This window comes from Centruroides vittatus, unplaced genomic scaffold (assembly GCF_030686945.1).
Source record: "Centruroides vittatus isolate TY-2023 unplaced genomic scaffold, ASM3068694v2 contig_962, whole genome shotgun sequence".
Lineage (NCBI taxonomy): Eukaryota > Metazoa > Arthropoda > Arachnida > Scorpiones > Buthidae > Centruroides > Centruroides vittatus.
In genome coordinates this window covers 883,962-908,522 of record NW_027122638.1, presented here as the reverse complement: position 1 = coordinate 908,522, position 24,561 = coordinate 883,962, and the positions used below count along the sequence as shown (strand labels likewise).

The window sequence follows — 24,561 nt, the reverse complement described above, 5'->3', positions numbered from 1 at the left end:
AGTTTCTTCTTCTGTCGGGAGGTTAATATTTATCGAACAAATAAAAGAAATAAATGAATTATGCGCCTCCAATGTTTATACTCGACTCGCTATAAAACTGATAAATTTTAAATTAAATAGATAAAGACGATTTTTGAGGTAGTAAACAAGCAATAAGGAGTTAAATTAATTTTTTATATTCTCGTCGATATTTTTTTTATTGTATTTAATATGGAATTTATAACTTTTTCTCCCTCCTAAGTCTACCCTACTGTCTAGCTTTCTGGCAAAAGTACTCTAATCATACCGGTCCTTGTTAGATTAATCGATAAAGGGTATTGCAAGGTCAGTTGTTATTCTTTAAACATGCAGATGTGTATGCCACACTTCCACTTGAAATTATTCTTACATTCGTGAATTTTTTCGGTAATTATGTAGAATATTCTTGCCTCTATAGATAAACATATTATTTTATTTTATGGTAGATATCGCTTGTTTTCTCCGTTTGAATTTATAACCATTACAGTGGATACAGTAATTTTATTGATCTTCGAACACAACAACAAACATTTACCATAAAGTAACATTTAATTTACAATAATATAGTTCATCTAACTAATTCAATAAAGTACAGTTGACAGATGAAACGTGATTGGTTTAGTTGAATTGATTTCTCATTAGTTTTAGTTTGATTTGGTCCAATTGTATTATTTCAAACTCGACGCTTCCATTTTCTACACCTTAAAAAAGTATAATAAAATTGTAAAAAAAATAAGTTTAATCGCACAAATAAATTTAAATCAAATGGGATTTATTCTATACCAATAAAAAAAGTGATGTAAAAATAATTAGTCTTTAAAGGCTATATCCTAGTGTTATATATATATTTTTTAATTAAAAAAATAATGAGATGATTGTCGTTAATAATATCAACAATTAACTTTGACAATTTGTGTAAAAATTAGAAAAAATTCTCACACTTCATCTGTCAATTGATCTACCAGAAAATATTCTAATTATGCAGTTTACACATGAATCGAACCATGAGATTTATCACAGCAAATTTGTCCACCATTTCATTAATTTTTCATTTAATTAAAAATAAATACTACTATATCCAAGCCTAACTTGCTTTTTATCCCCATCTTTATTTCGTGTATCTTCTGCTTATTCTTGAATTCTTTTCCTAAAAAATAACGAGCGAAATTTTAGTATAAATATTTTCTTTTTTTTTACACAAAAATTCTTCAGCAGTTTTTTCTGTTTTTCTCCATTTTTCTAAACATTTTTTTTTATTAAATAAATTAATTTATTTGTTTAAGAAACGTTTCATTAAATAACTATTTTATATTTATTATTTTTTATGCATTTTTTTCTATTCTTAAAATAGTATATTTGTATTATTTAAACTATTGAACTATGTACAAATATTAAAAATTTTCATATCGAGAAAGGCAGATTATTTTTTTTCATACATAGTTTTTAATATATATATATATATAATCTATTTTTATTTATATTATTTTTTATATTAAAAGAATACTTATGCCGAAGTTAGGCTCAGATAAATATATTATTTAACATGCACTTAACTTATTTTAATTAAAATATTCTATGGATAGATATTGTTATTATATAAAATGGCTTAAGCTCTTATTGCTTTTGGGAAAGGGAATTTATGAATGAAGTAATTTATATAATATTTGTACTTATTAAATTTGAAGAATATTTACTGATATCACTCACTTAAAATAAGAATTCGGAACTGAATATAAAATACATTTTTGTTTTTTTTTTTGAAATTTTGGAGCATCGTCGTTTGTCGTAATGGCGGACGGTTACTATTTAGAGCAAAAATGTACTATTCTTGAGAATTATCATCAGGCATATCTTCGAAAAAAGTAGGCATGTGTATTTGTTTAATGAGCGACGTGATGCCATCTTCTTTTAACTTGCAACGGCATACAATTTTCTTAAATGCTGCTCGAAAATCTTTACTGAACATGCCGTATATTAAAGGATTTGCAGCAGAATTACAATAACCGAGCCAGAAAAAAATATTAAAAAGGATATCAGAGAAACAATCGTCACAAAAAGCACGTAACAGATAAACGGTGAAGAATGGCAACCAACACAATATAAAACCACCAACAATAATTCCAACAGTTTTTGTTGCTTTGGCTTCTGAATGGAAACGTCTCGCATGCCATCTGGCATTTCTTTTACTTATGCGTGTAAAGAAGGTCCTGTTTGACTTGCCATTGGTGGCATAAGAGGTTCCCGGTAAATTCCCTTGACACAGATTCGTCGGGGAATTGTACATGGATAATTCTTTAGTTCTAACTGGTGGATAGTATCCTCCATTCATATCTTGCAAACTTCTACGGTTCTTCACCGCTGGCTTAATTTTGACGGTAGGTAATGTAGCTTGCCCCGCCGATAAAGCTCTTCTTGGCACTAACATATCACCTTCACGTCTTACATGTCCGTAATTTTGAGAAACCGTAACGTCTGTCGAAGGTTTACCTCTGTGAATGCGTAAAGTTAGGGTATTTTCCGCATCCTGTTTGCTAGTTTTAAATCCTCTTTGCAAGGCACGACTTGTTCTTATGGCAGCACGATAAATTCGCCAGTAAAAGAATAGCATTACCAGCATTGGAATGTAAAAGGAACCTAGTGCAGAGTATATTACGTATCCTTTGTTACCGATTAATGAACATTCTGGAGCAACGCATCGATCCATCATATTAGTTTCGGAATCGGCTTCGGTCCATTCTGTTAATGTTTGATTCGTGACATTAGAAAGTGCAATCGAGTCATTTGCTTCTATAAATGTTTCATTCAAAAACATTGACAATTGACTTAGGTCTAGTTCTCGAAACACATCTTCAATTTCTGTTTGTTGATCGATAGTAACGTTCACTTTTAACTTTTCATTAGATTTACTCTTAGAATCGTCATTCCATCCGACTAAAGGAGGAAAACAAATGAGAAATGAAAGAATCCAAACTGAAGCAATCAATAGTTTCACTCTGCGAGAAGTCATAATACTTCTATAATGTACGGGTCGCGTTATAGCCAAGTAACGATCTATACTGATAGCAACCAAGTTCAAAATTGAAGCTGTACACATCCAAACGTCTACTGCTAGCCAAATCTGACACCAGATATGACCGAATACCCATACTTCGAGTACTTCTAGTGTAATGGAATATGGAAGAACTGCAATGCCAACTAATAGATCTGCTACTGCTAATGACATAATTATAAAATTTGTCACCGTTCGAAGCTTTGCAGAAGCAAACACTGCTAAAATCACTAAAGCGTTCCCAACAATAACTGCCACATTAATAATGCCCAAGAACACGATAGTTGCAATAGTTCTGGCACCTTGAAGCTTTTCAGAAATGTTCCATTCGATACATTGAACCCCCTGTTGAGGGTCATCAAAGATATTAGTAGAAACGTTAACAATATTTTCCGTCATCCTTGATCCTCGATCATCATCATTTCTTCAACTTCTGTCACTCTTCATTAAATTCAATTTAAAGTGTTCCTGTTAACGAAAAAATCTCCATTAAAACCATTAAATTCATTTCTATAAATACATTTCTTATATATTATAGCCTTAAATTATTTAAGAATATAATATAATATCATAAAGAAAGTCATATAAACTATAAATTTTCATAGTTTCGCCTCCGAAAATGTCAATTCTATTAATTCAGCATAACGTAAATTACGAAACGGCACTTAAATTTAGCTGGTTAGGAAGTTATTCGAATTATAAACCATTCAGATATATTAACAATAATTTATCTATCTATCAGCAGATACTTATCGTATACATGATATTAACATATATATCATATTACATTACAAGTTGTAATGTGTTTAAATTCAGGTAAGCATTCATGTATATAACATTCTCATGATCCTGTTCATCAAATTATCCGTCGCAATTAAGAACTCGATGGAATATATTCACAATCAGACAATTCATTTGTTAATCAGCAAGTTTATAGAAGAGAAAATGAAATATCTGTAATTAAATACGATGCATTGTCACAAGATTACTATTTGACATATATCGGATTTTTGGTCTAACCTTATATCCTTACGCAACTTTTGACGCAACGTTGATTGGATTTAGTTCCTGGCAATTAAGATAAAATATAATCAGCGCCTCTTATTATTATTATTGATTTCCATTTATTTGCGAAGCATTCATAATAAGCAATTAATAATAATATTAACCGTTTACATTTATATGTAAAGATACGCCGTGATAAGAGGAAATCCTGTTATTGGCATAAATATCAATATAATTTGGTTGTGAGAAATGCTGTTATTTATTCAATAAACTACCTTGTTTCTTGGTGGAAAAAATAAAATAAAATTTAATCTGTTAATAGGTTTCTCTATACTTACGTATCTGCAACAGATTTTCTGTTTCGTAATGCTGCCTTTGGGAAGAAAATCTCATACTACAGAACAAAGAAAAGCCTTGAAAAATTATTTACAAATCGGATTCATATTTTACGCCTAAAATATGTGTTAGTGTTTTCAAAGCGGATTATAAAATTGCATTTTACATGTAAAAATCAAAAAGGTACAGGGCATAAAATCAACTTTTAAATAATACATAAAGTTAGGAATTAATCAGTTACACTTATTTTGCATATTTCTAAACACTGCAGTAAATTATGTAGGTTTCTTTTTAACCCTTTCCCCTAATGGGCACTATAAGGGCCTTTTTTAACAAGTTGGAGTTTGGTCAGTGTCCACATAATATGGTAACCGGGTGGTGGGGGGTCCCTACATCAGCGAAAAATTCCTGGAAGTTTTGACCTGTCCAGATTCGACTCCGGGTCCTCCATAGTAGTAGGATGCCACTATAACCGCTCGGCCATCCGGCTTTCGTAAAATTATATAGGTTTTTAAATTTCGTATATTTTTGTAAATACGAAGAAAAGTATTTCTTTTTTATACTTCTCTCTTATTTTTATATGGAAAAATATCGATATAAATTTATAAGCTAATGTAATTTAGAAAGAAAGAAATATCTTTGTCCATAGAACTAACATTAAAATTCAAGAAGGCAAAATAACATTTACTAGCTTTGGCTTATAAAGTCAAACCTCTGAAGAACGGCCACTGACAGAAACATAAAAATGGCCGTTATTTGGAGGTTATTTTTATACATTTTAGTTAAAAAAAGTTCTTAAAAAAATGGCTGCTGTTTAGAGATGGTCATTATTGCAGGTTCGATTGCATTTGTTTTTTTTAATGTTTCACTACATTAAGCACTTTATGTTTTATTAAGTTATAACTATTTATAAAATAGCTTCACTTTTAAGTAATCATCAACTACACAAAGTTCTTGATGATTACTTAAAAGTGCATAAAGGTTCGCAAGTTTGTTTATAATCTTATGTAAATAAATAATATATTGATTTTAAAATTAGATATTTACTTAAATTACATTTTATGCAGCCACGAAAATTTCGAAATTTTCTTAATAAACACTTAATTAAAATTATAAGAATAGGTCAAATTCCATTGAAATAGCTTAAAAGTATATAATTTTGCTCATGTTTACCGATTAAGAATGCCACGAAATCCAAACGAAAAGCAATGTTTATAATACTTAAAATTTACAACAGTTCTAGTGTCTGTCTTTCTGTCTCCCTTACTATAAAACTGAGTAAAATAAAAAAAAATATCAATAATTAAATTAAGAAATCCTGTTAAAACAAACAGGCAAACTTTTCTAAACAGAATATATTTAACGAGAAGGTGTAATAATTAGTTTATCATTATACTATCATCACTGATAAGATTATCTTCACTTTGATTTCAAACAATTTAAGTGTAATTTCGGCTTAGAATAGCATTAAGTAGATTACACCCGAGTTAATTTTTATCTGGAAATACAAAACTTAATTAATTGATAATAAATATTTTTTAATATTTGCCTAATTTTCTATATTGTGTACGTAAATATATTTTTAAAAATTGTATTTAAGGAATAGAAATATTTTTTAAGGTATCGATTTACACCTTTCTTTTTTGGTTCCTTTCTTTCTTTCTCTTCTTTTCTTTTAAGTTTAGCAGCAGAGTAAATACATTTTGTGAGTTAGCAGACCATAGAAGATATGGCAAAGGTGGGTAAAGTTGACAATCAAACATTTTCATTGATAAATGGCGCTGTCACATCCAGGAATGGATGCTACGGAATCATCCGTAAAACAGAAACATGTCTTCGATAGAATCGAAAACATAATATATTTTCAACTGTATTTTCAAGATAAGATATTTTACAAGTTAACATTTCCAATGAGTTACATTCAACGTATTTTAGATTCGTTTAACTCTCTATTTCCCAAATTTTTCAGTTTAACATCCCTTTAGTACATATATTTCTTATATTTTGTTGCTTTCCCCTTAGACTCTTCTACCAACCATAAGGGGGTAGCACCCACTTTAGAAATCACTGGTTTAAATTACAATAATTACTTGATAATAAAACGTATGACCTCGATAAAAAAGCAATTAAATTTATAATATATAAAGTTAATTTTCCTTATTAATCAGCAGGAGTTGTATAGAAAGCAAGCTATTTATTTAACGTTTAGTTTATATTAAAAAAATGAAGGTAAGGTTAGTTTCCACGGTTAGTATCAGACTACATAGATCAGTTATCGATTCTCGATCATTCATTTAAAAAAAAAAGCAAAAGAATTACCTTTTCAGATCATTTGTCCTCGAAATATGATTCTATGTAATTGCACAGTCATAAAATTCCCTTCAGAATTGTTGATTCTTTATTTTTTATTATCATTATTTCCGATACACAAATTGGATATATTGAAATTTAAATTTTAAGAAATTGATTTAAACCAACGTTAAATAAAATAAAATTATTTCATTTATTTATTTTTTTATAAAATATTTGCATTTAAAATTGAACAACATTGCATTTCTGATTAGTGAATTAAGTTATGCCGAGTGGATTAATAAAACAAATGACACTACCACCTGTCGTCATAATGTCATACATGTCAGATCCATATTGTATATGTGACAAAGCAACAGTAATTATAAATACAGTTATATTCAATTAATTATAATTATCTAATATAGAAGTCATATTATAGATAATGTATATATATATTTATATATAAAAAGTACGGATGTACTTATATTATCAACAGATGGAGCTACACGTTATTTTATAGGATTTTTTTCCGTCCTAATTTATTATATACGAGGATTTATATTTTATTATTAATTAGTCTATGGTTTGAAGTATTTTAAACTCTCTTTTTTAAGTTTAAGCTGATCAGAATTAGCAATTAATAATTAAAATATATATGATAAATATTATTTTACGTAGAAATTATTAGGAAAATATAATAATTTATTAATGGATTTTTCCTCGAAACTTTACTAAATAATAGAGAAAAAAAATTGACGTGATGGAAAAAATATAATAGAAAAAAAACGTTAAATCTTATTGAAAAAGTTTGAAAAAAATTTTTTAAATGGTTTTTTTCCTTTTTTTAAGAGAAAAGAAATGATATCAACCCAAGGAGCAGACACAAAAAATGATGATTGACAGGAAAGTTGAAATGCTGTCTGGTTTCGACCACCTGGTGTAGCCAGAAAAGTCTATACAAGTGACATCTGACACTGAGGTAGTGAATGTGACAAACGATGGAAATTTCGTCTCATCTTCTGTTCTGGCACAAAAATCATGTTATATCATCATCTCCAGTTTCCTTCGTTAATACGTTATATTGATAAAGAAATATGGAAAGGAAACTCTTAAATATTCGAACGAATACAACAAGAATCAACAGATAAATAATACATGATATTTATAATTTAAAAGAACTGTCAACTTGGCAGTTTTCGTTAATTGAATTATGTAATTCGCTTAATTGCTAAAATAGTTTGCATCTAATTAAATTTACGATTGTAATATTTAAAATATCCATTTAGAATTTGTTTCTTTAAATTAATAAATTCTTTCGTCTTTGATTAAGTTAGCAAATTATAATTTATTTTTCTTTCCAATATATATTTATTCATTATAAATTAATGTAAAAGTTAAGGTTTATCTGAATAAAAAGAGGAATAAAACATTAAGATACTGCTTCTAGTCCTTTATTTCTTTCTAGGGTTTTTATACTCAACAGGAATAAAATATAATTATTTATTTAAAATAAAATAATTAAAAACAGTAATATTAAGAAAATAAATAGAAATAAGATGAGAATTTATCAAAATCAATAGAAAAAAGTTGGCAAAACAAAGAAAGAAAATCCGGACGAACAAATAAACCGTTTCTATTATAAAACTGCGCTGAAGGCGATCCTACTGTTTACAAGTAGAAAATATACCTTTTTTAAATGTAATATTATATTCATCTGTAGTAAAACATTGATTTAAACTAATTAAAATCGAGCATTTCATTCATTTAAGTAATAATATTCCAATTCTTAACCGGCTCTGTTTACGAAAAAAAAGCAATTAATTAATCACTCGCATCGAAAATTATTAAGTTAATTAATAATTATTTAAATACAGTAAAATATAAAAAATATTGCAATTTAATTTTCAAAATATTTATTGGTTTAGTAGATTTTAATGTCATCATTTAACCATTTATATTTTTGAAGTATACTCTGCAGGCTATTGATTTTGGGGCATATTATGTAGACTTACTGATTTCAGATAGCGAGAAGTTGAAGGTGGACCTACGTCCTGTGCTATCTTTTACAACATACTGTTAAATATATTTAAGAACTATTTAATAACTACCTTATATTGAACATGAAACCAAGAAATTCCATAGATATCGATTGTACTGTAGTGAATTTACCATTAACACCCAAAGAGATTATTAAGAAATTTATTAAAAATATATATATATATATATATATATATATATATTCCCTTTTATATATTTTATCTTTATATATGTGTATATATATATATAAATTTAGAGTAGAATTGAGAAGTCTGAATTTCAATTTTTATATGCATATAGACTTACGCCATAAATTTCAGAAATGGAAATTCAAAATACGGATATCATTTTTATGCTATCATAAAAAGTTCCATAACATTTTAAAGCATCTTGAAGGAATATTGTAATAAACTTTTATAGAATATATAATATATTATATAAAGATAATGACTCGTGAATTTAAACACTCATTGAGCTTACGTTATTGAAAATTTTATGTCCTACTTAAACAAGGTGTAAAAAAATTTTAAATTAAAATATTTAGATAGTAATAATAATAATAATAATAATAAGCGAAGAAACAAGAATTTCCTCTTAATCGTATCATTCATCTTATCGCATTTAGAAAAAAATTAGAAAATAAAAAAAAAATTAATTTTTCAGATGTTGGAATTATTCATGTAGTTTGGAGGAAGGATAAGGAGGAATAAAATTTTTTTATATTTTGTTTCCTTGATCAAGAATGGAAAATTTTCGGTGATGCAGTTCCTTTTTTTACAATTTCCAAATGTAATTACTTTACTTAACCCGGGGTTCTTACAACGGGTGTGGCTTTATCAAAACTATTTGACGATGCTGCAGTGTAATTGTCAGATTGGAAAAAATAAGGGGGGGGGAAGAAAGCATATCTTTAAAAATTTGACAGAAAATTCTATTTAAAAGTTTCTGATCTCGAAAAACATTTTCTGGAATTATAACTTCGGGATTTGAGGGGGAATGAATTTTTAATGCAACGTCCAATGCGAATTGAGACCACGTTAGTAGAGGGGGGAGAGAAAAATCTATCTAAAACTTAAATTATTTCCGCATACAGATATTAGATATAATAAAAAAAATTTTCTATATTAGTTATCTTTAAAGGAATGATGTTTCAGAACCTTTTAACTTTATGAAAAATCAAAATTTAATTTGTAAGTAATTGAATGTATAGCATTACTAAATAGAATTCATTAAAAAAGATTAAGTTCAAAGGTCCAAAAACACATTTACCCTTTCTGGCTGAGTGGCCAAGTGTAGAAACTTTGTATGTACCAAACATCGATTATTCAAAGCTGTGGTCTTATACTTTATGCTGCTTTAAATAACGAATGTATTCTTAGAGGTGGAGATAAATAAGCATTCTTGATGTGTTTCAACATGTGTGCGGGTTATAATGTTTTTCGACTGTCTCCAAGGTCGAGTCAAGTGTGTAATAAATTTACTACATCCGAATAGTTTTCTTTCGCTTTACTTAATAAACTCACATAACTCTCTTTAATTTAATCCTAAATAAGAGAAAATATTCGTATCAAAAATTTCTATATTTAAACCTTCGGAAGTAATAGTAAATTATATATTATTGTATAAAGTAATATGTAATAATCATTTATCAAAAAATTAATTCGTTCTTCTAAGTTATAGGTTCCGACCATTAGATGTGAAAATGGGATATATTTTAAATTCTGAAGTTGTCACTGGTTGGGTCATAATCATAAATATTATCCATTGTCTTTGCAGTTATCGAACGATTCTCGGTGATAATGCTTCATAATTCACACCAAATAATTGGTTCTGTCGAATTTTATCGATTGAAGATACTTATGCACAATCGAATTAAGCTAGACTTTACTGCTTCTTTCAAATACCAGCACTTGAAAGTTTTTATTAAAATTATCTCCTTATAAAGGCCTTAAACAGGAAGGTTATTTTTGATACATTTTATTCATCTCCTATCCCACTTTACATAGAAATATATATATATATATTTTTATACAGAATTCTTTCATAATTTCGACTGTTTTGTCTCGCAGATGTTACATTTTGTCGGAATTCCTAACGTTTATTCATGTTAGACGGGTATAGAATATATATATATATATATATATTTTCCTAGTGATTTGTCATACAGAAGAATTCATCAGCTTTATAAATCACATCCTTGTTTAATTTATTAAAAAATAATTAGAAGTAGCTAATTATTTTTGAATACTTAAATAAGTGTTATTGATTAAATCAACACTTAATTAATTTATATAACTGCATATTTTATACGAATAATATCGAAAATATCTTGAACTTTGCTAATTTAATTCTTATTTATTTATTCAATTTAAATTTATGATTTTACGGTGTCTGGAAAATTTGTCTGAAGACTTGTATAAATCTCAGAATAGTATTTTTATCTGTTTAAGGAGCAATTAAATTTTTTTTTCGTATTTTAATTATCAATACATATAAACATAACTAAGTATATTTCGACCTTCAAAAGATAATTATCTTCTGTTCTGTTTTACATGAAAGTTAATCAGTCATTTATATTTTAGATGTGATAATTTGTTTCTTTTATACATTTGTATCATCAATACAATATTTCTGTTTGCTGTTTTAAACCGTATACACTAACCTCGTCTAATTAAAATTTCTTTCAATGTGACTAATGGGATTATTAAAGCAGGATCAATAATCTTCTAAATTAAATCACATTATTAAAGCCTCAATACTTATATTACATTTGAGTACAGTATATAACAAAATAACTAGCTATCTAAGCTAATATTTGTCGAATTTTAGTTTATCATACAATAATGTAATTGGAGTTCGTGATTCTACCATGGGAATTTCGACTCACTAATTGGAAAACATATGATTCATTGTGTTCAATCAGCCTTTGTAAAATTTAAGTTTCTAAAACATTAAGTTTACAAGTGTAAAGAGTTTACAGATCTAACTTTTCTATTTTTTCGAGTGTACTATGGTTAGTGGTCCACCAACGATCAAGTGTGATAGAAGCCTTTATATACACTTGTATAAATAAAAAGTGTCGTTGAAGAGCTGCATTACCATTGCCATTTTATATAAATAATATTTAAAAAAACGGAGAAACAAGTACCATAATTTAATTATTTTAAAAAAGTTTGTGGCACATCAATTATGAAAGATTTGCAGTGTACAAAGTTTGTGTCACTAATCTAACGAATGTAACATATTAAAATACATTTATAAAGTAAATCTTACACTGCACTTGATAATAAGATTTTTTATATTAATATCTTAGAAAACCAATCTACTAATTAAATTAGAAGATAATTACTAATAAACTCTAAAACACGATTAATGACATAAATATGTACGTAACTTATTTCTTTATACGGTACTACCACTTAATAATACAGGCTAAATATTGATACAAGGCATATATATATATATATATTATTAAATAGTGTGTGTAAATAAGGTAGTCTCTGTAGGGGATCTGATCTGTAAACTCTTTACAGATCGGGTCCCTAACTCTTATTACTTAGGGGTAGATCCGACATTACTGCTGTATTTATAGTGTACAGTACAGGTTATATAAAATACCATTCCAATATAGGATGCGATTATCAACTAATTTTGTTAGTGGTGTAGGGTACCTATCGTGACAAGGTTTGTCCATCCCTGCTATATAACATACTATTATTAAGATCATAAACTAAACAAATTCAAACACGTAAGAAAAATTAAATAAATTTTTATTTAAATTTAATTTTTTCTAAATTTATATAGACTTTAAATAATTGCGCAGTAGTTTGTCTAAATAAAAATTTTATCTTCTTCATTTATTATGGCAATAAATATGATTAAAAATTCTATCTTTTTTTAAAATATAAAAATTTATGAATAATAGATGAAGGAAACCAAAGATGTTATTGAATAAGTTGACCGTCCTTTGATTCCATTTACAGACTTGTTCAACCTTCTAATTTTTATTGACAAGACTTTAAGATCAACATAGAATTTAAACTTTTTCTTCTGCCAAAAAGTTAACAGAGAGAAAGAATTTTTAAAAAATAAAAAAAGATCTGCGTTTTTTAAAAAGAAGAAATAAATCATCTTTAATTTTAGAATTATCCTAGAAAATTTCCTAGTCAAAAATTATTTAAATTCCCTTACATAATGAGATATATAAAATGATATGGTTACGCTATTCACTTCAAAGAATATATAATATTTTAAAAGAAATTAATCAAATTATAATTAATTTTTAAATGTTCGAGTGTATTAATAAATAATTTACTTAAAAGTAAAATTAATATTTCTGGAGTAAATTATGTAAACACGATTAAAAACTAATGAATATTAGGATACTAATTATAATGAATATTAGTGATACTAAAGTGTGATTTTTTTTTTTAAATTACAATTGTGTAAAATGTGAATTAAAGAAGGATTTTTATATGTTTTTAATTAAAAATAAAGAATTTTATTTTCAAACATTAAATCAGTTTAGAAAAATTGAGGGATTTAGTTCATCATTAAACAATCATTTAACATATGAATGTCCTCAAGCATTGTTGTAATATCAGGGAACTTACTAGTAAGTATATTTAGAAAATATTTTAAATTATTTTTCTTTTTATTATCGATCATATTACAGTAATAAAATGTTAAATTAGTAATTGTTAATATGTGGAGATGATATGCGTTTAAGGTATGTCTACTAATAAAGAAACACGAAGTTTTAATTATACTTATTCAAACGCACCAAGAAGTAGGCTTGGAATCCAATGAAACTTTGTTAGTGTGAACCTAATGATACTAGTAACAAGTAATTACAATATCATAGCAAAGGGACTATGAAAGAACGGTACAATTAAAAAATATATATTAATTAGTTAGTACCTTATAGGATCCCTCTTTCCTTGATACTTGCGACGATACGGTCGGGTATGAAAACGTACAGATTTGTCTACAGATATGCAACTGCCGCTCCAGATCCCTCACACTTGTAGACGTGCCAAATTTGGTTCCTATCTAATCTAACAAATGCTCGATGCGAAATTTGGAAACCGGACAGGCCAAAAAATGTGGAAACGTGATGGAATAATTCCTGGAAAATCCTAGTTCTATGCAGTCGAGCATTATCTGTCTGGAAAATAGTTGCAACCCTGTCATAAGAGACAATGCACGAGGCATAGAATTTCCTGAACGTACGTCTGTACCATCTAATCACTTTAAGATTAAGGATCACTACTTTCATACGAGATAACTACCTAGACTAGCATGTTTGTAAATTTGTCTCTGGGAGTTGGCTAGTAGGATTCTGTATCTGTTTCTAGATAGTGGACAAGAATACTTCTGCAGCTATTCATGTTTGTGTCATAATCAGACGATCATTCCTCCTGGTGGTATGTCTGGGAGTCCAGAGTTTGCCCGCTGTTACGTGTGTGTCTTGATGTATTCACTGCTCACGGTCAGGTCAGAGCGACTCAGTTAGCGGTCAACCTGTTTTCCTAATTCAATGACGCAAATTCCATCAACGGTGTGAATGTTTTTCAGTGTGTCGTACAGACATAGTTGTATTTGAAGACCATCAAGTTTTAAACACAGGAAGCCTCTTGAGCCGTTTATACTGGAGGAGCAGTTTTGAGAAATTCTAGTGGCATTACCTGACTTGTTATCAAATCACTATTGTAATCATTTACGTGCTAAACTGCTTTACTGTATGCTGAATTTTTTGGCAATTGAGCAATTCTATCAAAGTGCATAAATTTTTTCAATGAACGTTTGTCTTATGAATATATATGAATAATGACAATTACCTATTTCTCAGCAACGAACCTATATGTATTTGGAATATCTAGCTAAAACAAAATGCAAAACTGTAAGGAAATTTTAACAATATTTTTTATTAGATTTCTCAATCTTACTTTTTGTTTATCCAAGAATGTCTTGAAATATTACGAAGAAATCTTATGAGGAAGGATTGCATATCTTATCTGCAAACCCAGATATTCGTATGTCAGATTAATCAGCAATATCAGGATAAACATCAAGGTACTATCTGAATATTCGATATGACCTTCGTAGTTTTTATGTCTTATGTAGCAACAGAGATTTGTATGAAGACAAGTACAGCACGCTGCTTACCTTCCCCACCACATTAATATATTCATGTAAATTAAAATTCTTTCATTGATCTTCAGATAAAGTATAATTAATAAACCATTTGCATATGGATCAAACCCCACTATTTATTTATTTATTATAATGGATACAAAAGTGACATTTACGAAATAATAAATAAATTTAGATATTGGGAAATCAAATTATAACGGGAAATTAAACACGTGGTGTGCAATATTTGTTAAACAAGATTTTCGATGCATGATTAGAAGTAAATGCAAAGAATAAAACTTATTAAATGAACAAAATTTATATGAACGTTCTGACTTTCAAAGGGTTTTACAATATAGAATTACTGGTATTGCATTGTATAGTAAAGAATTTACAAAATCGATTGCTTTAGATATTCATATATTCTTTTACTGGGTGTTTATAGATTACATTAAAAGTCAAAATTGTCTTAATATTCAGAAATCGCGCTTAATTTAAATGTTCAGGCCCACCAGTGGCCGAGTGGATAAAAGCACTAAACGTGATGGTGGGTTCGCGCCTGGCCAACAGCCTGGTCATGTGGAGTTTACCGAATTTTCTTCACGTTCGTAACACCTAAATAGGGGCCAGTTTCCTATAAAAAATCCTCCATGGAAGACCCTCCTTGACAGATCGTCCACGTGTCGCATTTCCGTATAGAAAACGATTTAATTCAATAAATGTTAATCAGATGAACGAGAAAAAACTTAACCAAAATATGAGGAATTTGGACTGAACCGATCTATACTGTAATGGACTTAATTCCAATGTGGGTTAGTATCCGCGTAATAGAACCAAATGTAGCCTACAACATAATCTATAGTATACTAGTCCCTGATATTCGGTATGGCACAAGAAATTAAGGAAATCGTACATTTTTATCATTTATTTTCTCCTTAATACTATCAATATAATTTTTCTTACCTTGCTTAAATATTCTACCTCATAAGTGAGATTGTTTTTTAATTATTCGATTAAAAACATTCTGAAATAAATTAATAAAGGTGAATTGTCTCTAGATCCTAGAAATGCTGTCTCCGGATTACAAGATTTTAGTCAGAAGTCTTAGGATTTGATATGGCATCTTGCCAAGTAATATGCAGTACGTTAGATAGAATTAAATGGAAATTTCATTTCCAGGATTGGATACAATCTCATATCAATATTCACGGTTGGCACATTACTAAATAAAATTGACATAAATATAAAACCTGTTTTAATTAAATGCTGGCATTAAATTTACTTAAATAAACATGATATATATAAAATAATCAAACGAATAATTTTAAACTATTCATATATTTAATATATTATTATATATATCATTAATTACGGGGTGTACTCTTATATAAATATTCTTAAATCTTTCAATTTTCCATCCCTCATCACTCGATTATTCCTATTATGGATATGATAGGTACGGAGTAAAAGACCCTTTTAGTGCCTACAGGGTGAGGAAGAAGCTTTTTCCATACTAAAGGCCCAACTTTCTCTCTGTAAACTGTCAGCAATCGAAACACCAAGATCCAGGATTGGACCTTAGTGCCACTTGCACCAAGGTCCAATCCTGAATTCCATGATGACGTACCACTTGGTTTGCTAACCGAGTGGCACGTCGTCTACAACAGTTCTATTTGCAAGCCACCAACTAATGCAGGTTTTCTAACACCAGGCTCTAAATTAAATTTAATTGTTTAATAATAAGAAACGATTTAATTATATGCCTCTAATAATTCATAATGTAAATTTATTGATTATAACTAAACTATAACACAAATTTCACGCGAATTACCATATTATGCAAAGTTATATACAATGGTATACTGAGAACTAAAGGCAACAGCTAAAGTTAAACTTCTGAATTGGCACTAATTACAGTTATAAAGAAAGTTTTTACATATTCAGAAAAGTGATAAAGATTTTGCAATTTTCATACCATCAATACAAACGCTTTTATACTGATATATAATAAATAATAATAATATATTTAACCTTCGTGATACGATGCACCAAGTAATTATAAACAGATAAAAGAAGCAGAAAGTAAATACCTGAAAGATAACCTTCAAAATATTGAAGCTGTTAGAGAAATTAACTTCGAGTTAACTAAATAAAGTATACTAATTTTAATTAATGCTTTAATTAATGTTTTAATATGTTATTTTCTATTTTTATTTTAGCTTAAAATATGAAATTCAATAAAAATAAATATATCAAAACGTACAATTAATAAAAACTCATCATTTTTAAGAACTGTTCGTTCCAGAAACTTTCAATTTGAAGATTTCAAGAAGGAACGTATTCTAAAGAATTTCTTTATTTCTTACACGTCTTAACTGTTTTCGAAATGTATGGCTTCTTCTTTCTTCCTTTAAAATATTTTTAACAAATCTTAAAAATGTCTCGAACTTTAATTTATAAAAATAATACAAAACATAAAGATAAAGAATTTCTTTTTAAAGTTACGTTTATTGTACGATAATTATGTTTTTATATTCTGGTATACAGAATAATGTGAAATTAAACTTTAAACAATATGTTCAAGGAAATAGTTTTTTTCCCTGTTATGAATTATTTCACAGTTATATTGTCAGTAAACTTGCTAAAATGATAAATTATATAACTTACTAATGTATTATTGTTACTTGGATACGTTGACGTTTTTCGAAACAACTACAGTATAAGGAAATTTGTAACTATTGTACGTCAAAGTACAATTCTAAGTAAATTCTAACAAGTATTTAATTCTTGTTTTTTAAAAATCCTACCATTTTTATTGATATAGATAAGATTTTCGTACTATTTACCTTATTTCTATTGTGATTAAGGATACAAATTACTTCGTTTTTATGCTTCTCGTCCGTGTATACGTTCGCATGTTTATTAAATTTGGCTGTAGTAAACACCATTGGACTAATATACAACGAAAATTTTTTATTAACTATTTTCCTGTTATGCATTTCGGCCTTTACAATGGCCCTTCTCAGTCAGCATGCTATTTTTTCCTTAATAAAATAATTTAGAATATATTTAGAAAATCTAATCTTTTGTTACGTTTTGCTATCACACACATTAAGTATATTTATAAAAAAATTTCCTGGTTTGTTAATGTTTTATGTTATTTTCATTGAATTCCAACTATAAATAGAAATAAACAAGCATTCGGGGGTTAATATTACGTCAAGTGTTATTTCCCTTTATTAATTCTTTTACATTTTTATATTTTTACCCAAAAATCTATATTTTTTAGAAGAATAAACTATCAATCTGACTATTTACAGACACATATTTACATTTTTAATATGTAATATTCTAATAAATTTATTTAAAGTATGTTTGCATATTAAGAGTGCGCAAATACTTTCAATAATATTAATACATTTTCTATTCACAGTAGTACATATTTTGATATATGTTGCTTCATTTATATATACGTGTACAATTTACGGTGGGTCAATAAATATTTAAAATGTTTGTCTAATTTTAAAAATGAAGCGTTGGAAATACACTTCAATTATTTGTAGTCGGTATATAGACAATAAGATCTCGATGTAAGTGCAAATTTGATACAACCGTACCCTTATAAATAAAAGTTGAGGCATGTTTTCGCTAGATTTTGGTCCAAAATGCTATGAATTGTAAGATAAAGTTTCTATTGTCAAACTCATCTAAGGTAAAGAACTTATAAATTTTCTTTATTCGATTGAACTTGGATGAAAAAATCCTTTTAGAAGAATTTAAGTGAAAGAAGAGGTTGTGAGAAACCGAAGATACTAGCTTAAAGTAACAAAAATAACGATATTTTCTATTCACTACAATCATCTTATTCCTGAATAGACCGCCTACAATCTTCGATATTTCTAATCGAATCTACGTTAGAAATTGAGTCGTGTTTTCACAATATATGCCCACTTTTAAATTATAAATTTGGCTATTTTAAGTTATTTAATTGTCTTAATAATCTTAATTTTCAGTTAAATATAAGAAAAATATACCAAATAAACTTTAATTTATTTAATTTACAATATATGCTCTCCATCTCAAATTAGCAGTGTCTTACCCCTGTAAATCATACTTTTCCTGAAAACAACGGAGTCATGCCGGTCATCTATATAACTCCTTTCTCGAGATTAAGGAAGACAGGCAGTGGGAACTTATAGGTCTACAATATTTTTAAATTGCAGTCCAATAAATAAATAAGCGACGGACGTAGAAATTAATCAGTCGCATTTATTTTTGTATGTTGAAATGTTTTTGCAGATGAAAGTGTGTAGAATATACACTAGTTCTAGTGTGAAATAAATCAATAGAGAACTTTGTATTATTTAATAACCCTTAAAATGGGACGTGTTAAAGGTAGTTCTTTGTATAAGGAAATAATTATTAATACACAAGTCTCTCTATTAACACGAAACGGGATGTAAATATACTGAAATAGTGGTGTTGCATTTTAATATTTTCTGAATAATAAATTTAAAATCAGGCTTTTAAATAAATTTTAAATTAAAATATTTTTCTGTAATTTGAATTTTTTTAGAAGAAAATATCAAATCGATGTTCTTTTCTCAAGCGGAATGAGAGAATGCGTGTGTTGAAAGTTGCAATTTGTTCAATTTATCATTGATGTGTTAAAAATATCACACGGAGAAGTTTCTACTTCTTTTTCTGTCTGGGATTATGAATTATACAAAATGATGCTATGAAATATTGGTTTACGAAAGGACATTTTCATTTTAAAAGCTGCTATTTCGCCAACGTAATTATTAGTTAAATTCTCGTGTTTAGAGATTTTAAGAGCTGGAAAGTAAAATAAAAAAAAGGAGTAAAATCAATCACTTCTTTCTAATTAGATACTACAGAAATTTCTAAATTTAAACTGAATTAAATTTATTTTTTATTGGTATTTAATATATTATAAATGGAAAAAAAATATCTTTCGTAAACCGCACTTCGTATTCCTAACTAGAAAAATTAATTATCTTGATATTATTAAATTCGAAAAAAATTAAGAGAAATGCTAATATAATTTTAATATTTTAAATTCCACAATCAAACGGCTGAATTTCTGAGAAATTAACATACAAATTAATAAAATCAAACAAGAAAAATGTAAACAATTCGGAAATTTTCTAAGGCCATAAGACTGAATGTGAATTTTTCAAGGAAAGAAAAAAATCGACTGTATAAAATACTATTTAATTCCATCAAACGGAAAGAAGAACTTTGTAAATAATATATATTTTCGAGTATTTTAAGTTGTCATCAAAACTGTCCAACAAAAAAAAATATATATATATATTAGAGTGTCGTATCACGAAATTCAAACGTCATTCTCAGCACATCGTCCTTTAAAAAATAACTACAAAAACACATTTTCTAGATAAACAGAAAATTTCAACTTTTTTAAAAAACTAAATTTTATTTCATCTAATTTTTTCACTTTTTTCTTTCAAGTACATTTATCTGTTTTTGCTTCGAAAGTTATAAAAATAGAGTGACAGCATTCATTTTTTTATGTTGTGTTGATAAAGTAAAAAAAAAAACTGAGGAAAAAATAAAAGTAATTTTCTAACTGTTCGCTTCAAGTGAGTTCAAGAACTCTAGGAATGCCTTATCAGAAATATTTCTTTGGTGAACAAGTAAAAAAAAATCAAAAGGATGACTTTACCATAACCATGTGATAGTTACAGTCATTTAAATGTACGATAAACCAAAATTTCTTAACGTTTTAGTAATTGTGTATTATTGTTTCTTTACACACAGAAAGACTTTTATATTATTATTTCCGTTTACCATCTTTCTAGTTAATTAAAAAATTCAGCAACGAGTTGCTTAACTTTTCCGGTTACATTTAAAACCATCTGTTATGATATTTTATTAATTAAAAATTTTATATTTTTAATTATTATAGAATGAAAAAAAGCTTAAATTTGATCAAGGATAGGGATGGATTTTATAGAAAATTGTAAATGTTAATAACGAGTAAAATTGTCATTAAGTCCGATCATACTCGAGATACGATACACAACCCTGTTTCTCTCCCCACCCTCTTGACCTATAAACGCCAAAATTTCACAGTATTAATGCCCTTAAATCTCCACGCAAAATTTCAGAAATTTTCGACAGAAAACACAGGAATTATTAAGCTTCAAAGAGGGTGAACTAACTCGAGCTTTCTCAGCTCTGTTATTTATATCAGAGTAATAAAATAAAAGTATTTATTTTTGTATACAATTTTGAGTTTTTCATAACAGAATTAAAATTTTCTTTTTTTAAGTGATTTTTTTTAATATTAAATTTTGTCTAAGCTAAATCTATGCTTTGTTCCTAATACAGCTCATGCAAAACAGTAAACTTAAATATAAAATAAAAGTTCTCTTTATGTCCTTGCTGTGATTCAGCTCACAAATCATATAAAATTTTTTTAAACCTTCGAATTTTATCGCTTACAGGGAACTTTATGTATGCCATAAAATATCACTGTATAGATATAAAATTAATTTATTATTGGTCCGTATAGAAGCGAGTATGAAACTTATCCCTAAGTTGTAATTCTATAGATTATATATTACATATTATACGAGTATTATAATAGTAAAATTATTATACAGGTTAGCAATTCAAATGTTCTATAAACTATTAAAATTTTGAAATTTAAAATAAAGAAAAATTGTATGAAACCTTAATTTATGTTTTAACCTTATGTTAAAAGAATATTCGAGAGGTGCCCTTAGACAAAAATTAAAAATAAATAAATAAAATATAACAAATATGCGTGTTATTTTTAAATATACGCATCGATAAAAAAATACAGCGATGAGTTGCATAATTTTCCCGGCAAAAAGTTAAAATTGTGCGTAGCGCCATCTATTATGAGATTTTATTAAAAGTACTTTTTACACAATTAATTATTTTACAATGGCAGAAATAATTTTGACGGTAAACATGAGTTTTATTTTTAAAAAATTATAAATACTAATAGCGAGTAAAATCTTCATTGACCCACTCGAGATACGACATGCGATCCCCTGTATCTCTCCGTACCCTCGACCTTTAACCACCAAAATTTGACAGCATTAATTCCTTTAATATATAGACCTCTCTGTAAAATTTCAGTAATTTTCGACAAAAAGAATAGGAGTTATTAAGTTTCAAATTGGGTGAACGAAATCGTACTTCCACACATACAAAAAACCTCCAAATACTCCTTTTCCTATTTCTCATAACCCCTTATGATGATACTTGTATATGAACATATAATATAATATTCTATTTACATAATTATGACTGAGACAGAAAAATATGTTAATTAAATAATTATGTAATTTAATAATTACAATTCAATGTAAATTTCGAATTAGTTAAACTTCATTGAAGATAACGCGCAAATAACTTCATTTGAAAAGATGAAATTCTAATAACTTTAATGTATTTATCTGTTAATAAGATTTACTTTAAAAATAATATATTTAATAATAATTACTTAATCCAAAAACAAGTAACGAAGGCACAAAACCAAGAAGGCTTTTGTTTAAAATTTAAATCATTGAAATGATATGGAAATTACGTATATTGTAATGACACTTGGATGCATGTAACAGATTACGTTGATAATACGTCACACAGATCTGTTTAATACCGGCCGATTAGTTTTATTCTTTTTATCCTATTTGTTCCTTTATAATGTTTTTAAAACAACTCACCTATTGTTTCTAACTTTGTTTCTTAATTGACGTTAGTTATTATTCCTCCGGTTACTAACTTTTTAATTTAAATGTTAATAACTAACTTAGCTTACAGTTGGCTGTGGAAACAAAAACTGGATAAATTTTGTTAGTAATATTTATAAATTTTTATTAACTTATTCGTGAAATAAAGGTAATGTCACTAAGATAATAATTTCCACCCGCAATACAACGAAGATAAAACAAATCCCACTAAAGTATCGAAGTAATACTTAATAAAAATAATATTATGCATTATATAATATATATAATTCTTTAGTATTGATTTAGAGGGTGCATGACAAAGCTATATGAAACGTATACCTGTTTAAACGAAAGAAACACGCTGCTTAATTCTTTAACCTTGACACATACTAAAGATTTACTCGAGTTACGTTGCATTGTAACGCGATCCTAATCTTAAATTGACCGGAAAATTTTAGGAAATTAAAAGAATATACAATAAATCCTTTTGTGAATAAGTAATACAAATAGAATCGAAGTATTAATAAACATTCCTCTATAATATTTTTCTATTTTCGTATTATGTAAGCTCACACGTTGAACAATAGCACATGAAATGATATAGATTTAATTTTAACAGATCTTTCTTGTGTAATCTAACAGAAAAGTCTGCTTTGGTTAGGGCTACTTAGTAAATTTATCTGTCAACGTATGAGCTTAATTATTACAACTATTGTACACTTTATGTATAATTAAACAAGATAAAATGACGTGACTATTGGTTATCATTGTTTACAATTGTAATTGCTTAGTATTTTGATAATGATATAATATACTAAGGGTGGACTAACCTTGTCATGTTAGGAGCTATAATATATATTAGAGGTGAGGATCCGATATACAGGAGCAGCAATAAGGATCTAGAAGAGCCCAGTTTTGCCACCGTGTTAATATACCAAGCTACATTTTATTTTATTACGATAATTAATAATTAACTTCAAAAGATAACATACAATTTGGTTTTCTAGCCGGGAATATAAAGGTTTTAACAATTTAAAAGATTTATTTGTTTTTAATTTGTGTATTTTTAAGCTACAATTTAGTCAACAACTACTTAATTATATCACAGTTAAGCTGAATTTAGAGGTGCTGAATCGAATCAGAAATGTGATATAAAGCGTCTAATTATTATAGAATTGTAATTACAAATGTATATAATCATAGAGAAACATATTTAATATATTTCTAACTTTACTAAATTAACAATTTAAACTAGATTTATGTTTATCAAACGATTAAATCTCGGTCCATCGACTCTCGAAGTTTGGTTTTCAGTAAATGTTTTTATTGATTTTTTTTAATAATTTTTTTCTTTTTGTTTTCTATAAAAATCGACTTAAATTGGACATATTCTGGCTTTCTAGATTCGTTATATTGATTAACTATTTTCTAAATTCAATATTGGATAAACATGTCCTAACATTTCCAACTTTGCTGAAAGTATCTTTGGATTTCCCTTTAAAAATCGATAAAAATGGAGGGATAATCGCAACAAATTCACAAGTTGAAGCCATTTTCGCATGGTATAAACCAAAAATTAAATAATGGAAAATTAAATTGTGATAATTTTAACAGTTTATAACGTAAATTAACATTAAGTTGTACGTAAAATATTTAAAATGTTAATGAATTTATTGATCGTGTTGATATGAATTTACTGATTTAAAAATGAAAAAGTAAAATGGAGAAATTCTCATTCAAATTTCACTGCAACTACATATTTTCATTCAAAAGTAATACATAATGACATTTTACTGCTATACATTTCATTAAAATAAAATTTATTAATTATTTAAATGTAAAAAAAATAATTGAAAATTAAATTAAAAATTCCGTTAATCTCTCCGTTAAATTTGAGTTTTTAATAAATCAATTATAAAAATGGCACTTATATAAAAAAAA

General features: G+C 27.4%; 1 protein-coding gene across 5 annotated transcripts in view; it reads right to left on the bottom strand.

Annotated features, from left to right (window-relative positions):
- Positions 1-504: 504 nt before the first annotated feature.
- Positions 505-24,561, bottom strand: part of LOC136985348 (probable G-protein coupled receptor No9) — a 54,580-nt gene continuing 30,523 nt past the window's right edge. The window contains exons 2-3 of one of the 5 annotated variants that reach the window (XR_010882331.1): positions 1,726-3,535; positions 505-719 (exon numbers count right to left, since the gene is read on the bottom strand). Coding sequence is in view for 3 of the 5 variants with exons in the window: in XM_067282617.1 (XP_067138718.1) it covers positions 1,841-3,466 (1,626 nt within the window). In the remaining 2 variants the exon portion in view is untranslated. Of the gene's footprint in view, positions 720-862; positions 3,536-10,006; positions 10,082-15,835; positions 15,935-24,561 lie in introns of those variants that run through there. The other 4 variants (XR_010882332.1, XM_067282617.1, XM_067282616.1 and 1 more) reach the window with 4 other exon arrangements.